This window comes from Myodes glareolus, chromosome 8, assembly GCF_982192425.1.
Source record: "Myodes glareolus chromosome 8, mMyoGla1.1, whole genome shotgun sequence".
Classification (NCBI taxonomy): Eukaryota; Metazoa; Chordata; class Mammalia; order Rodentia; family Cricetidae; genus Myodes; species Myodes glareolus.
The window spans coordinates 72,394,563-72,411,325 of record NC_142033.1 but is presented as its reverse complement, the minus strand read 5'-3'; the positions used below and the strand labels follow the sequence as shown (position 1 = coordinate 72,411,325).

Below are 16,763 nucleotides of genomic sequence, written 5' to 3'. Positions count from 1 at the left end.
ACAGACTCTGGACTCAGCAGTGGGATCTCGTAGACCAGACCAGCCAGCACTTCAACACTGCTAGAAGGCCAGCAGTTAGTCAACCACAGACACCAAGGGCCAAGGGTGCAGATCACGCCGAACACCCAAGGCTGTGATCCCTCCACAGGGATCATCATCAGCCTCAAAGTTGTCAAGCAAATCATACTCTTTTCACAGCAGGTTTCTGACAAAAAAGGCAGAACTAGTCAGAATCTAGGCAGAACCATGTTTAATACAATGCCCTCTGAAAAGCCATTTCAAAATAGAGAAGCTCTCCCAAACTGTAGAAGCCATAAAAATGCAAAATACTTCTTTAGGAAAAACTGAATCAAAATTACGCCTCAATTTTTAAAATAACACACAAGTTATTTCCACTGGTCAGGCACCAAGGTGACAGACAGTAACTAAGCTCATTCAAAATTCAGTTGTTCTCGATCTGCTCCAGGTCCAGGTCGTTGTGGTCCAGTGGGAAGACACCCTCCTCTCCTGCACTGTCCCAGTCACTGGGTTCCCCACTGCTCCCACCCTCTCCTGTGCTAGCCTCTGGCTCCCCTGAAGCCCAGGCACTGGGGCTGGTTGGGCCAGGTCTGGGGATCCTTGGGCTGGAGCCAGGTGTGATGATGCCCACAAGGCCCTGAGAGTTACACGGGGAGGACACAACCGTCTTCGCCTGGGTATCGTCCTCATCATCTTCATAGTCCAGGGAGCAAAGGCTCTTTGAGTTTTTTAAAGTCTGCAATAGAAAAGACATGGGCTGAAGGCGTTTCTGATAGATGTGCAAAACAACATTCTGCCTGCCATAGCACTGTGGCTTCAGTGTCTAGCCTACTCTAAACAGTCACCAAGCACCAGTTACCTTGGGCTATTTCCTGGACTCTGCTCATCCCATCCCTGGCCTTATCAGAAAGCAGGATCACAGAGTTCCCATAGTACCTACTAGGTTGGTACTGGGAAGACAATTTGGTACTGGATCCACCCAGAGAGGGCTGCATCAGAGCCCGTCTAGCTCTCAGGAGATAGACTATCCCAGGAAGATCCCGATGCAGTCTATTTCCAACAACACCCAGTTGTTCCCAAGAGACCTCAGGCAAGGTCAGCCAGTTGGAACTCATTAGACCCCCAAACACCCATGATTCATTCCTCAAATCCTAACAACCTCAACCCTGCTTCTCACCTTCCTCTCTCATCTTCTAAAGGCTGACCTTCCTCAAATACAACATGTGGAGAGCTTTATCATCCTAAATTATCTAAGACAAAAACACACATACACAGAAGGGGCCTCTGATTACCCTTTTCCAGGCATGTACTCTGAGCCCTGCCAGCATCTTAGGATGCCTCCAGCATATACCTATCCAAGACATACCCAGGGCACAGAGCCATAAGGGCCAGCTGAGAGGCTGCGCTGTCTATTTGTCCTCTGGGAATTCAACTGCCAGTCTCTGTCCCAAACCAGAGTTCCCTCCCAATTCCAATAGTCCTTGCCTACTCAGAGGGTTTCTTAGAGTGTTCACATGTCTCTTAGAAGTCACTTACATCCTCAGATGCACACATAGTAGGGCTACATCAGACCAACTGCCTTTGACATGGCTAGGCCTTGTTTCCCTGCCGCCTCCCTGGTATGACCTTGTGTTCCCCTTCCAGGAGTGCCCACTCCCTTTCACACGCCCTATGTTCTCCTCAAAATCTCCAGCAGGCTCTTCTAAACTGGCCTCTGACTGAGAAGCCTAAAAGGCATGTGAGTACAGGGACAGCAACACAGATGACAGGACAAGACCATGCAAGCCACATCAGAACACAAGGTAACAAGTGCTATAAGACAACAGAAAAAGCCTTTCTAAGTGCCTCCTAAATGAGACAGAGACACACAGAGTCACAAAAATAGAGACACACAGAGAGAAACAAAGTAACCCAGGGTAGCCTAAACTTTTTGTGTAGGGGCTGGAGAGGGCTCAGCAGTTAGGGCACTGGCTACTCTTCCAGAGAATCGGAGTTCAATTTCCGGCACCCACATGGCAGTTTATAGCTGTCTGTAGCTCCAGTTCCAGGGGATCTGACACAGCCACACATTCAGGCAAAACATCAATGTACATAAATAAAAATAAATTTAAAAAAAAACTTGCTATGTAGCTGAGCCTTGAATTTCTGATCCTTCTGCTTCTTCCATTCTTCTGAATGCTGGGTTTCAGGCATGTGCTACCACTCTGGGCAAAAATCTATTTTTGACAAGAAGATCCCTAGAAACAGTCCTACCACAAACAGACATAGAGACATAAGCCCTAGGGGAGAACAGAGCAGTGCTTTTATGGGAATTAGCTGTCTCCACAAGACAAGCTGCAGTATCTTTTGTTTTTATTGTTCAACTATAAAAAGTGGCTCCCTGCTGAGCATGCGCCATTTGACTGTGTGCACAGCTATTACCCTAGTACTCAGGAGCTGGAGGGCAAGAGGGTCTCAATTTCTAGGCTAACTGGGAGGACAAACAGACAGACCCTGTCTCAAAAACAGTAAACCAATTGAAAAGTAATATTCTAAAGAGCAAATCCTTAAAGATATAAGCAGCTAGATTCTGGTCACAAAAATAAAAAGGTGCAATTTACTTTTTTACTCAAATCAAGATGAATTTGACTATCCATGTCACTGTATCAGCTGGAGGACCCTGTCCCAGTTTGTTTCCTGTGGCCCTACTGGACAATGAAAACATCCAAGTACAGGACAGTAGACCATGGGCACACACCAGCAGCCTGATCTCATGTCCTGAGAAGACATATACTTGGGTCTGCAGTCAGAAACCTGCCCTCAGGACTTACACACTGGTCTAACAGATGTGTGAAAACTGCTGGGCCCCGTTGCCCTCTGCTTCCGCTCAACAGGGAGCAGTGGTCTCTAATGGGCTCCTCTATTCACAGAGAAATAACTACCAATCAACAAAGAACCTGACACAAAACCACCATCTCTGAGAAAACCAAACCAGAAAATAGGGGCCACAGGTCACACTTATGCTGACTTGAATTGGCAACATCCCCAAAGGATGTCCCCAAAGGAGGACCAAGCACCTACTGCCACTCCATGATGATCTGCACTTAAGTAAACAAACTGACAGGATTGTTCAAAAATACAGACCAAGGAGCTATACACGCCAGAAATCCCTACAGCGGAGTGACACTGACATGGTCTGCTGTGTCCAGTGACCGCCACTGCAAGCCTCCTCAGCCATGGTGAGCCAGGCGGGTTCTGGGAAAACAGTGTCCTCCTACAACTACACTGACACTGCTTCCACAGGCATCCCAGGGTTTGCCTCTCCACCAGCACTGACCACATGCTGAGGAAGACACCTGGCAGATAGAGACACCTAACCTGTGTCCACAAGTTCCACTTTCTGCCAGAAAAACTGTTCTACAAGCCAAGGCAGAGCCAGAGTCTGAGTCAGGCAGAATAAACCACACCTAGAGCCTAGATTTGTGTGTGGCTGTGCCAGGCCAAGATCCCAGTATGGCCAAGAAACATCAACTGACATTTGTACATAACCAGGAGGGCCTCCCTCAGGTGTCAGGGAGGGGAAACATCAGTCTGTTCCACATTACAGAGGCCTGAGGAACATAGAACATCCATGCCTTGGTAGATGACAAAATATGGCCAGAGCACCCACGCACCCGCATGTGCGTACGTGTTTGTGTCCCATATATGTCACAGGGAGTTCAATCCTTCTTGACACCCTGCAGTGCCTGCCCCAGCTCTGCTCAAGAAGAGAGGTCTCTGCTCAGAAAAGAGATAATTTCAAAAGTGGATAAGGGTTCTAGGAACATTGGGGATAGGAGGACTAAATAAAGCCCTGTGCCCCAAATGCAGAGTTCCAGGACCCTGGAGGGCTCTACTCTCCAGGCAGATTGACAAGTATTCCCAGAGATTCAGTCTCTAAAGAAATGGGCCAGAAACACAGGAGTCCCAACACCAGACTACTCAAAGCTGAGGTGTGCTCAGACCCATGTCTCAAACAGGAGCAAAAAGAAGGTGCCACCAAACACTAGAGAAAACATCTCACCTGAAGACAGATCAGAATAACCATGAGGGACACCCTGTAGGGACACCCTGTAAGGACAAGAGCCAAAAAAAAAAAAAAAATCTCCCTCTCTCAACAAAATGCAGAGAGTTCAAAGGGGTAAGACATCCCTAGCCTTTCAAAAGAAGATTCACTGGACTGGCAGAGAAACACCAAGGAGACAGGAAAAGACACAGTGAGGTGCACTGACAATGATGTCAGAATGGAAGGGTCTATAGACCACGAGAGGAAACTCAAAGGATCATCCCAGAAGTGGATGCCCAGTCAGCAGACTTCCCTGGGTGAGACTGGCTTCTTACACAGGTGCTGGAGCTCAAACTCAGGTCCTCAGGCTTGGATGGTGAACACTTTACTGACACAGAGATAAGAAGGTTCCTGGGCCTCTGGTCACTTGGCCTAGCCAAACTGGTGAATAAGCCCATGTCCCAGAAAGAAGCCTTGTTTCAATTAAAAAAAAAGGTGGGGGTCCTAAATTAGCATAATCCCTTACTGTATCATAAATATTTGCATATTTGCTCTTATACCCACAGATAAGTGTAGTCATCAGCCCTCATCCAAGAAACTTCTCTCCAACAGATAGAGACCCACAAACAATCAAAAATACAGAGACATGGAGCCTAGCCCCAATGGACTCATTTACAACAGAGAGATTATAAGAGTCAGAGGACCAAGGAGTTTGCTGTGAGACTGGGTTTCCTACTAATGTCAGAAAGCATCTGTATGCTTTTTTTTTTCTCATCAACATGACTGCCTAAACACAAGTTAAACAAGAACAACAGACATGCCAAAGAGAACCAGGAAAAAGACCACAAGACCTCAACCCCACACAAAAAAACTACAGATATATATATATGTGTGTGTGTGTGTGTGTGTGTGTGTGTGTATGCATATACATATATGCATGTAATAAAAATTAATGAAAAAAAGGCCATGAATTTGAAGGAGAGCAAGGAGGGGTATAAGCAAAGGTTTGGAGGGAGGAAAGGAAAGGGAAATGATGTAATTATAATCTCAAAAATAAAAGAATTAATAGGTTAAAAAATACAAAATAAAGTGGGTGACATTCCTGAGGATACCAACCAAGGTTGAACTCTGGATTATTGTGCCCACACATAAATACACACACAAATAAAAGTAAAAGCAAATACACAAAAAGCCACAATGTTTTTCTCACCTGGCCTCCTATACTACTCCCCCTGCCCCTACAACACCATCTGTCTGCACAATCCCAGGTCTTCGAGCCAGTGTCTGCTCAGTACACGGTCACTGCAAACGGTTTGCAAGCCAGTCCCATAAAGCAAATGCATCATGGTGCATGTTAACTACAACAGACCTCACAGAAATTAGCTGCCACGAAACACTGCAGTGCCTCCTTGCCAGCTCCTCACAACACACACTCTGGAAAGATTAAGAACATTAATGTGTCCCACAAAGGTCAATGATTAGGAACCACAGGAGGGAGCTGGGAAGCAGGTCCTACATGCAAATATGACCAGGACCTACTGAACATCCTGTCCCATGACCTGAAGTCACGGAATAGTGAGACAGCACAGCTTAGATGCTTCCAGCTGAACTGGGCTCACCTGCTACCCAGCAGCAGCTAACTATCCAGTGATGCTGACCTGTGAGGTGAGTCACAAGGGGTTATGGGAACTAAGTGGAGACTGACTAGAAAAAAGTTCCAGGAACAGAGGGCATCTGAATCCTGAAGCAGACAGCTGGGGTATGGAGGGAGAAGGGACAGCCACTGCTCAGAAGAACTGAACAATGGAGCAGAAATGAGGTGGGGCCCATGAGACACCTATCTCCACAATGAGCCCATGGACAGATTTACTTTTCTCACCTCCTATGGAGCCCAGAGTGTTCACGGCATCTCCAAAGCAGGACTATCCCTTGGTTATCACTCCGTCTTTGTTGCACACTATTCCCTTCCTCAAAAGGTACCAAGTCAAGGACTCCTCTGCTGGCATCCTCATCCTATGCTGCCACCCCCCTGGCATATGTGGTGATGCCATATGCCACACCCAAAGCACTGGCTAGCAGGGGAAGTTTGGGTATCTAAAACTTGTTAACTTCCCAACAGCCGACATCACACTAAAGGCACCACCACTTCCCTTCTATCAGACCTCTACAGTCACACCAGGGAGACTGGGCTTTCAACCCTCACAGTACCAGGAAGAAGCTTCTGGAAAACCTGACTGTCAGGCAGCATCAACAGTCACATCAGAGGAATGCAAAATAGACATCAGCAGGAACTACACTACTTCCCACAAGACTGGGACTGCCAGACAGGCTTCTCCCAACCCAAGGGCACTCTGTCCCATCTGTACTGTCCCAATATGGCCTCAGCAGACACACTAAAGCAGCTCCTTTCAGGACAGCCCTGGCACCACCCACAACACCCAGAGTTTGACATGACTCACAGCAGTGCCTACAGGAGGCAAATCAGGCTTGAAGCCTTGGGACAGGTATAGGTGATAGGAATCAGGGAACTGCCAATGCCAGTCACCAAGAGAAGAGAGGCACAACCCTGCAAGAAATACAGGGGGGGGGGGCACACAGTTAATTCCAGCATTCAGGAAGCAGAGACAGGCAAATCTCTGGGACTTCAAGGCCAGGCTAGTCTACATAACAGAACAGCCAAGGCTCCTTAGTGAGGCCCCAGCTGGGGGTGGGAGGGAAGCAGAAGGGCCTACTATTCTGCTCCTAGCTAAGGATCAACACAGAGGGAGCAGAGCTGCTGGGCTCCACTCCAGCTCCCACAGGGGGGGTAAGAAACCCTACTGAAGCCCCAAATGCATCCAAGTAGACATGCCCTCCTAGATACTGTTCTCTTCTCCTCCTTCTCATTGCCGGCAGTAGGGACCTCTCTGTGATCCACATGAGAGCACACAGTGGTCTACTACACCAGTTAAAACCAAATGCTCTGCCAGGTGGTGGTAGTACACACACACCTTTAATCCCAGAATTTGGGAGACAGAGGCAGGTGGATCTCTGAGTTCAAAACCAGCCTGGTCTACAGAGCAAGTTCCAGGACAGCCAAAGCTACACATAGAAACTCTGTCTCAAACAAAAACAAACAAACAAGAACAAAACAAAAAACCCACAAAACAACAACAAAACAACTCCCCAGAATGTGCCAGGGATGTCCAGAATGTGATAGCACAGCACATCTAGGTACCTGCTGGTCTCTGAATGAGGCACAGTCCAAGTCATAAGCCCTGGCTCCTGCAGTCAGCACAAGCCAAGGGTCTAGGCCTTCAGTGGTACCAAGCTCTGCCTCAGCTTCCAGGAAAGGCTTTTCACTTTATAAATAACTGCCACCCCCAAAATGTAGTGAGGGTTCCCAAGAGATGAGGCTGCATCATATGCAATGGCTTCATCGAACATCCACACTCAGCCCCTCCTTGCTTCCTCAGAGCCTAGGGTCCAGGTTCCCTATGTGGGTGCTCTGCCTGTGGGATATGACTGAGGTTTTGGGGTCAGCTGGCACAGGCCATGCTCCCTGACAAGATGGCCTTACACAGCATTTCAGCTCAGAAGTAGTCAAGTAAGAGTAGAGGCCTGCTGGCCATAACAAGCCTACGCCAAGACCAATACAAGGCAGAACATAGCTCCCTGCAACCAGAACAGAACACAGCCTCACCCGTGTCATTTTCAGAAAGTCCAAGGACGGCCGCGTCCACCTGGCATCCTCCTCCCGTCTCCGTTTGCGCCGGACCCTCCTCCCATCCAACACACAAGGCTGTGAGCGGCAACGGAGCAGGCCATGGTGTCGGCCTAGCTCAGGTGTGGATGTGGGGGTGCTGCTGGCTGAAGGCAGGCAAGTGTTCGCATCTACAAGGTGCTCTTGTGAGAGAGACAGTCGACGCCTGGAGGAAAATGGGCAGGGTCCGGCAGAAAGCCAAGGCGGACCTGAGCTTGCGCTGCCCTCACTGCCATCCACAAAGCCACTGCTGGCTGAAGCTGGCCGGGGCATCGGCGGTGACACAGAACTCCTGGGCAGGCCTGAACGCCCCCGCAGGGCAGGGCTCCCGAGAGCGCTGCAGCACTGCAGGGTGGCGCTCCCACCACTGTTGCACCTCCTCTTAGAGATGGGAGTCCACACCTTGGAGCTGCCAGGGCGCCATGGGGAGCGGCATCGAGCCAGCTCCTCTGGTTCCGACAGGGACCGGCAGTGTCGTTTGGTTGGTGGTGCTGCAGGTGGCCCTGTGCTCTCACGGAGGTCCAAGAAGCTGCCCACATCCATAGGCCCTGGAGATGCCAGCTGCCAGTTGAGACCTTCAGTGTGAGACACACCACATGGGCCCAATGGGAAAGGGCCTGAGGCCACCTGGCTTCCAATGGGCCATCCTCCATGTAAGGCCTTCCAGGGACTTTTGTCCGCTAAGGAAACACAAAGGTGTATGAAGAAACAGGTGAGCAATAGGAAGCCACACTGCTGCCTCCCTTCCCAGGCTCACAGACACATCTGAACACAAAACACCCCTACTCACATGGTTGGTACTACCCTGTCTTCAGTGGCCATTGGCACCTGAATCACCAGGCTTCACCTGGCTTTTTTTTCCTTTTTTGAGATAGGGTCTCTCTATATAACCCTGGTTGTCCTGAAGCTTATTACGAACACCAGGCTGGCCCTGAAGTCACAGATCCATCTGCCTCTGCCTCCTGAGTTCTGGGATTAAAGGTGCGTGCCACCATGCCTGGCTTCACCTGGTCTTAAAGAGTTGTCTCTCCACCTGTGTTTCCTGAAAATAACCCGATTCCGATCTTACCCCCATTTCACTAATATACTGTGTCATCAAAATGCTTTACTCCTGTCCTTGGCTAGCCTTTAAAGGTGGACCTTTGCCAGGCAGGAGTCAGACAAAGCTACTTTGTAGAAACTGCCACATTTCTTAATGACCAAAGCAGAGTTTCATATCTTACAGATAGAGGCTTTGCCTGAAGCTAGGTTTAGTGGCTCATTCCTGTTATCCCAGTATTTGTGAGGCAAAGGCAGAACTGGCAAGCATTTAAATTAGAGTTTTCCTTTGTGTCTGAGAAACACAGTGAAACCCTGTCTCAAACAAAACAAGACTTGGCCTGGACATCTGCCTGCTGGACACTGGACTGTGACCCTGCCCAACATCCTCAAGCTTCCACTTCTTCAGTTCTAAAGCAGGGTGCTGGCAATAGCCCCTTGGTGGCTGGTCATCCTGCAATACCATGTACCTAAGACATCACAGGTTAAGTGCAACAAAAGGGGTACTTCTTCTGACCCTTCCATCAAGCCCCCTAAGGAAGACTTAGGAGTCCTTAAGACATCTAAGCCCAGACTGTAGCTCACAAGACTCAGCACCCCAGGAGCTAACACAAATCTCTATCTCCCAGGGGATATACCCACATGACAGCTCTCCATATCGCTGTCCAGACTAGTCAAACTCTCCTTGGGTCAGTTCAAGCACTCAGTACAACCTGGCATTCAGACCCTGCATGAGCGTCTCAAAGCTACCATGGCCCTAACTAGCTTCTATTCCTCTTGATGGCTGCAAAGGGCAGGCACCTGCTCCAGCCCTCACTCACAGAAGTGCAAAGTCAGGTATGTGTGTGTCTTCATATAGTTAACCCAGCTGTGAAGTTCAAATATCCAGTGACCTGACCAAAGGATGCTCTGCACACTCTTGATGGAAAGGCATCCCATGGGTCACTCAGCCTTTCCCTGCTTCTTCCAATCACTGTCAAACTAAGGGACACCAGAGTATGGGCCAAGAGACCAATAGGAAACAGCCAGGATTACCTCCATCAAGGGCCCTGGGATGACCTGAGATAGCAAGAAGGCAAGAGTGGCGACTGAGGGAGAAAGGGAAGAACAGAGTATATAAGAGGCCCCCAGAAACTCTGAGGAGGGCCTGAGGCAGTTAACACGGTCCCATAAGCAGGAGGGACTGGAGGAGTCAAAATCAAGCAAAAGTGAGGACACAGGTCCGGTGAGATGGGGATAGAGACTTCACATTCTACTTCCAATTGTTCATGAAAAGGTTAGTCAATACCTCTACTTTAGTAATCTGGTGTTCAGCAAGGTGACTCTGACATGGTTCTACCATGTATGCTGCTCAGACTGTCAAGACCAACACAGGGTGATTCTAACCTCAGGGTCTTTGCTTGGATTAATCAGAAGTGTGCCCACACTTAGGGACTACTGTCCTCTGTAACTCCTAAAGAGCAATGTGTCAGGAAGTGAGGGCAAGTCTAAGTAGATTCAGTATTTGTTCAGTCAGTGTGTATCACAGCAGAATGGCAGCCAGAACACATACCAGCTGATTTTCCTTCCCCTGATAGCTAAAGGAAACCACAAAGTGGGCCGTGTGTCTTACATAAAGGGCAAAGCACTCTCTAGCTTCCTCCCACATCACCAGCAGCAGCAAAGAGAGGCCCTGCGCTGGCCTTGACCCTGGCCCATCCTGCTTAGAGACCAGTTCTGACTTCTAGATCTTGAGCAGGGAGGGTGGTGGCTCGTGATCTTCCTGTCCCACATGTAGGTCACACAAAGGCCTCTCTGAATCTTGCTCTAAATATCTGACTCAGTGCAGTTCCAAAATCCCCTCCTGGCCAAAGACCCAACACCACCTTGTTCCATCATCAGCCTCTTCAGCCCTAGAAAGACTCTACCTGTGCTTCTGAGACACTTACCGCCAATCTCCAAAGGGAACAAATGGCCACTTTTGTTCAGTTTCTCAGCAGAATACTAAAAGTGACAAGAGAGAAGTCTCAGTACTTATGTGAAAACTCAAGAGTTCACTACAGTAATGTCATTTCTCCCGAACACCTCCATTGGTGTTTAAAATTAAAGGCACTGACCTCTAGAAAGTATCGTTTTCTTAATAAAAAGGTTGAAGATTTTATTAAACATTTATTTCCTAAATGGGGTGGTTATGTATTGCTATAGTGCACATGTTAAGATGAGAAGCAACTTATGGGAGTCAGTTATGTCTTTAAAACCATGTGGGTTCCAGGATCAAACTCAGGTTGCCAGGCTTGGTAACAAATGCCTTTACCCACTGAGCCCAAATGGAAGCTTTTTTTTTAACCTAACAAAATCTACCTGAACAACGGACATCATCCAGACCCACTATGTGCTTTCTCATACTTGCTCTTGAAGTTTTGGCCTTTTCCTTTTGGATGGTCTATACTAATGGTCTTTTAAACCTCACCACCTAGTTACTTTTCAGAAAGATCCTGAGGGGCTGGAAAGACAGTTCAGCTGTTAAGAAACAGCTCAGCACTGGCTAGTCTTTCAGAATCCCAGTTCAATTCCCAGCATGCACACAGATGCTCACAGCCATCTGTAACTCCAGTTCCAAGGGATCTGATGCCTTCTTCAGGCCTCCTCCAGTACCAGGTAGACATGGTGTACATATATTCAGGCTAAACACTAATTCATGGAAAATAAAAATAAAGCTCAAAAAAAAAAAAAAAAAGACTGAGGGTCTGGAGTGATGACTCAGTGGTTAAAAGCACTGGCTGCTCTTCCAGAGGACCTAGGAACTGAGTTCAATTCCAATTCCCACACCCACATGGCAGCTTACAACTGTCTATAACTCCTGTTCCAAAGGATACAATGATCTCTTCTGGTCCCACAGGCGGCTGCACAAAAGTGGTGCACAGATATGCATGTAGGCAAAACACCCATACACACAAAAATGAAGAAAAAAAAAGACTGAGCCAAGACCCAAAAACCCTTTACTGGTCATGACAGTCCAAATATAGTATCCAAGCCCTAGCCTGATGGTCCCAGTCCTGAGAAGGGTCCAGACAGCAGGAAGAACCCCACTCCAGGAAAGCAGATAAGCCATTGGCAGTCTCAAAGATTAGTAGAAATGCCATAGCAACTGTACCAGCAGTCTTGGAGAACTACTGTTGTTTCACATAAAGAGAAATCAGGTGTTTAGCACATACTTATAATCCCAGCAGTCAGGGAGGTCAAGGCAAGAGGAATACTCCAAACTCCAGATTAGTTTGAGCTACTTAGCAAGACCCTTGTTTGGTCAATCAACCAGTCAATAAGCAAGACAAGTGAGTGACATATGCCTGTAATTCAGCAGTTGGGATTTCATAGAGATGGAAAAAGAAGGATCTTGGGTATACAGCATGCTCAAGGTCAGGTGGGCTAAGTAAAACTCTATTCTCAAAAAAAGAAAAAAAAAAGAAAGAGAAAGGAAAAAACAAATAAAAATAAAAGAAGTTAAAAGTTGGGTTTATGGCTCAGAAAGGTACCCTTTAACAACAGGTGCCTGTCTACAGATAGACAGGTCTTCCTCTGCAGTGGATTATGCTTCTCTGAGCATAGCTGAATGGGGGTAGTGAACACATGACAAAACTGGACTCTGAGGGCACTGGACAACCTCAAACTAAGATGGAAAGAGAGAAGGCTGCTTTATAAATACTGCAAATGGTGAAAGCTCTTATGCCACTGTGCATAATTAGTGGGCTGCCCACACCTTTCGAATAGCTGCCAAAGACCACAGTCTTGGGCCAGCACAACGGTTTCTTTCCAGGTGGCTGATAGCCACTCCACTAGTCAGCCAGACCAAGCACTTGCTGAGAGCAAGTACCTGATCTGTTTTCATAGCCCACCTTCCCTGGGCCTGCATCCCCAGGATGCACAGGAATGCACCCACCAGAATAACCTAACAGACTCCAAGAAGGGCAGGCCTTTCTCAGCCAATAGAAATGGTTCCTGGGATAGTTGAGGAGCTGTGGGCCTGTACCTAACCAGATGTTTTCAGTGCACAAGGACTGGTACAGCATGGCCAGACACTTCATAGCAGGCATCTACAGGGATCTGTGAGAGATGGGATGAGAAGGTGAAGAACCCAAGGACATGAGTGCACTCATGAAAGTGGGTCTAACACTGATCACACCCATTTGGAGGGACCAATCTCTGTATCATACAACATCCCAGGACCTTGAGACATGGCAGCTTCTGGGCCTCCTTGAGAGATACTCAAGAAAGTAGATTTGCTGAAATAGCAGGCTCCCACTGGGCCAATTCAAGCCTGGCCCTGCCCAGATGGGCATGGCTAGGGGCACCGACCGCCCATGTTATACCATCTAAACCAGTGACACGATGAACTTTCCATGCTTCTTCCTTCCGGCTCAGTCACATCCCACTTTCCTCTCTGCTCTTCCCGACAGCTAGCCCCTAGCCTTTTACTCTAGCTCTACTATATCTATCCTGGACCAAGCTAATGTTGTGGTCTTAGCTGACCTTCTCTGCTTCCATTGACCTCATTATCCTCTTCCCATAGCTAGAGGGGACTGCTACTCTGATCTGAATCACAGCCCTTCTGCTTCAAGCCCTTGGCACATAAGAGTCAAATCCCATATGTCTTAGTTATGTTTTCTACTGTTGTGATAAAATGCCATGACTAAAAGCAACTTGGGGAGGAAAGGGTTTATTTGGCTTACATATCCCTAGTCACAGTCCACTGAGAGAAGCCAAAGCAAGAATTCAATCAGGGTATGAACCAGAAGGCAGAATCTAAAGCAGAAGTTATGGAGGAATGCTGCTTACTGGCTTGCTCTGCACAGCTTGTTCAGCCTGCTTTCTTATACTACCCAGGGGTGGTACTATTCCTACTGAGCTGTGCCCTTACCATCAATCATTAGTCAAGAAAATGCCTAACCTAATTTTCTCAAGATGATCAGGCTTGTGCCAAGTTGACAAAAAACAACCAGCATAGTATCTCCACTGCCACCAAGCCCTCATCCCGGAAAGCACTTATTGCCCAGGTCATTGCCCACTTCCTCCAGCTATACTGGTTCCTTATCTCCCTGCCTCTCTAGAGGTAAGTAAACACTTTCCCAGCTCTGCATCAGAAGCTTCAATGCACAACTGAAATGCATATGTGAAATTCAGGTTCCAATGTCCCCTGCTGTCTAAGTCCAAATACATGTGATAGCTGGGCCCAATGACTTGTCAATTGCCCTGTCCTTGTCACCCCCAAACCTATTTTCACAGCCAACAAAAAACTCCCATCTTCAATGTATACCCCAAATCACATCCCAGATACTCATTGTTGCTCTGGCAACCCAGCAATACATGAGACCACTGCCTTCACCAATCCTCCACCTATGGTCACAAACCATCTATGCCTCTCCACCTTTGAGGTAGTAGTGATTCAGATACAACCACACATTTTTCCAGGTCTTTCTGCAACAGTCAGACTATTCACTATCCTTCAAGCATGAGAGGTGAAGTAAGAAAAATTGGGTGTGCCTCAGGCAGAGAGTACATAATATGACCAAATAAAATGAATACTGATAGCACAGATGGGAGGATTCAGTCCTGCTGAATCAGAGGAGTACAGATGGACTCTGGCTTTAGAGGAGGACCAGAGGTGCAGGATCAGGCACACATTGTAAGCCCATAATGACAGAGTCCATAGCGGCAAACATCAGCATCTGTCCCAACAACAGAGCCCTAAGACTAGGGGAGGTTCCTTGCACTCTCCTCTAGTTCTGCTGACCTTGAGCTTAAAAAACAGCATCAGTCTTGTGGCCCAAGAACCAGAACTGTGGCCACCACAGTTGTCCCCACCCAGCACATGGAGGCTCAAGCAGGCAGTACAGACAACCCAGATCAGTACCACAGTTATAGCAATGGAGGCACTGAATGCTTAATGACTATTAGTTTTATTAAAATTTCATTATTTAAAATTTTACTTTTAAAACTGATACTCAGTTTTGTTATTTGAAAATTGCCAATGGGTGGTGGTGTACACCTTTAATCCCAGTACTTAGGGGGCAGAGGCAGGTGTATCTCTCTGAGTTCAAGACCAGCCTGGTCTACACAGCTGTTTCTAAGAAAGTCAAGGCTATACAAAGTTACCCTGTTTTGAGGGGAAAAAAAAAAGAAAGAAAATTGTTAATTATGTTTAGAATGCCTTGACTAGGTGAATCTGCTTTTCCAAGTGTAAATTTTATGAAAAGTTCACTAGAAAGAAAAACATCCTTTGGGCATCCAAGTTTAGAAAGACTCATGCCTACAGTCTGGGCATGACCATGGCCCAACACAGATATCATCATCATATGAGACCTGAAGGAAAGAGAGCAAGAGTTGTTTGTATACTTTCTTTGTTTTGTGTTTCTGGAATCCCTAGCTGTATTCAGAGTGTATCTGTGTTAGTGTCAAGTTTCATGGCACTGAAAACCAAACATAAAACATTAAAGTGCATGTGGAGTCATATGATAAGTAGTTACAAACATAAAACATTAAAAATAAGTAACCACCAGCTGTGACAGTAATTATGAATTGATAAAATAAATGACTTCATGATTAAAAAAATAAAAAGAGACCCACCCACTAAGCTAAAGCAGATGAATGAATCTGAGTTGATAAATCTGAGACATCCTTGGAAAGGGGAAGCAGGACCACAGGATCACTTACCCTGGCAGATCTGGTAAGCAGGCCACAGAAATCTGTGTTGGTCAATTTTGCATTAGAAGTTGATTTGTTTGTGGTGATAATTAGACACTGGCTTCTGTCCAGCGCCCCCACTCAGCTCTGTCTCCACCCTAAGTATACTGTCTCCATGTCTATGTCTCCACACAGAGGGCTGTGCCCACTCTGACCCCCAAGCTGACTCACCGGGCCAGCCTCACGGGCCCTTCGGGTAAGGTCATCCAAACTCTGGTTCTGCAGCTTCTCTGTGATAAGAGTAACCATGGCCGGGGTTCTTTCTTGGTCCACATCTATGGGCACTGAATTTCCAGAACACTGGACATCAGCAGGCTCAAGTCATCAGGTCTGAGCTAAAACTCAGGGTTATAGCTCTGACTTAACTTTGCTGACCCATTTCCATGGACTCATCAGGGCTGTGTCTCTGTAAAGAGAAATTGCCACATGACCATATGTAGAATGCTTCCATCCACATTTCTGTTACATACAACATCATGTGTACACAAAATGTTCCTAATATCCCTCTGGCAAATACCTTCCCAATTCCAAAACAACCAAGCATGTTCCTTCCTGGAACCTCTAGTAACATCCTTAAATCTCCAGTAACTTTCTTGTAACATCTAGAACATCTAGCAGTTCTCAACCTATGGGTCACAACTGCTTGGGGGGGGTAGTGTGGAGCAACCATTTCACAGGGTTACTTAAGAATATCAGGAAACAAAGATATTTACATTATGATTTATAACAGTAGCAAAATTACAGTTATGAAGTAGCAATGAAAATAATTTTACAGTTAGGGTTCACCACAGCATGGGGAACTGTATTAAAAGGTCACAGCATTAGGAAAGTTGAAAACTATTGTTCTAGATGAAGACCAAGGATTCTCCTGAAGTGGCAAGAAAGCCTATGGCAGGCTCTGTCCCCAAAGTGCAATGAATGCCTGAGAAGAGACAACGGCAGCCACACCCAGTGAGAACACCAGCAGCAAGCTACTGGGGCCCATACCAGAGGCCTGCTAGCTCTTATAGTTGGCCACACACACCCCTACTCTAGCCTTTGAAGCTGGGGTTCTCAGCACTGTTGTGGACTATTAAGACGTGTTACATTTGTTTGTGCTGTGGAACATTTGTTTAATTATGCAAAGATGTGCTGCATTCTTTCATGTATAACACTGTGAACCTGCATTACTTTGCCTGTCTAAAACATCTGACTGGTGTAGTAAAAAGCTGAACAGCCAATAGC

At 47.1% G+C, this 16,763-nt stretch overlaps 1 protein-coding gene across 5 annotated transcripts in view; it reads right to left on the bottom strand.

The window, feature by feature from the left end:
• Nucleotides 1-227: 227 nt before the first annotated feature.
• Fam53a (family with sequence similarity 53 member A) overlaps nucleotides 228-16,763 on the bottom strand; it is a 32,624-nt gene continuing 16,088 nt past the window's right edge. For 2 of the 5 annotated variants that reach the window (XM_048414983.3, XM_048414982.3), the window contains exons 2-5: nucleotides 15,711-15,945; nucleotides 10,751-10,805; nucleotides 7,725-8,464; nucleotides 228-754 (exon numbers count right to left, since the gene is read on the bottom strand). In XM_048414983.3, coding sequence (XP_048270940.2) covers nucleotides 443-754; nucleotides 7,725-8,464; nucleotides 10,751-10,805; nucleotides 15,711-15,788 — 1,185 coding nt within the window. In that variant the 5' untranslated portion in view covers nucleotides 15,789-15,945 and the 3' untranslated portion in view covers nucleotides 228-442. Of the gene's footprint in view, nucleotides 755-6,501; nucleotides 6,609-7,724; nucleotides 8,465-10,750; nucleotides 10,806-15,509; nucleotides 15,530-15,710; nucleotides 15,946-16,763 lie in introns of those variants that run through there. The other 3 variants (XM_085692054.2, XM_087909118.1, XM_048414985.3) reach the window with 3 other exon arrangements.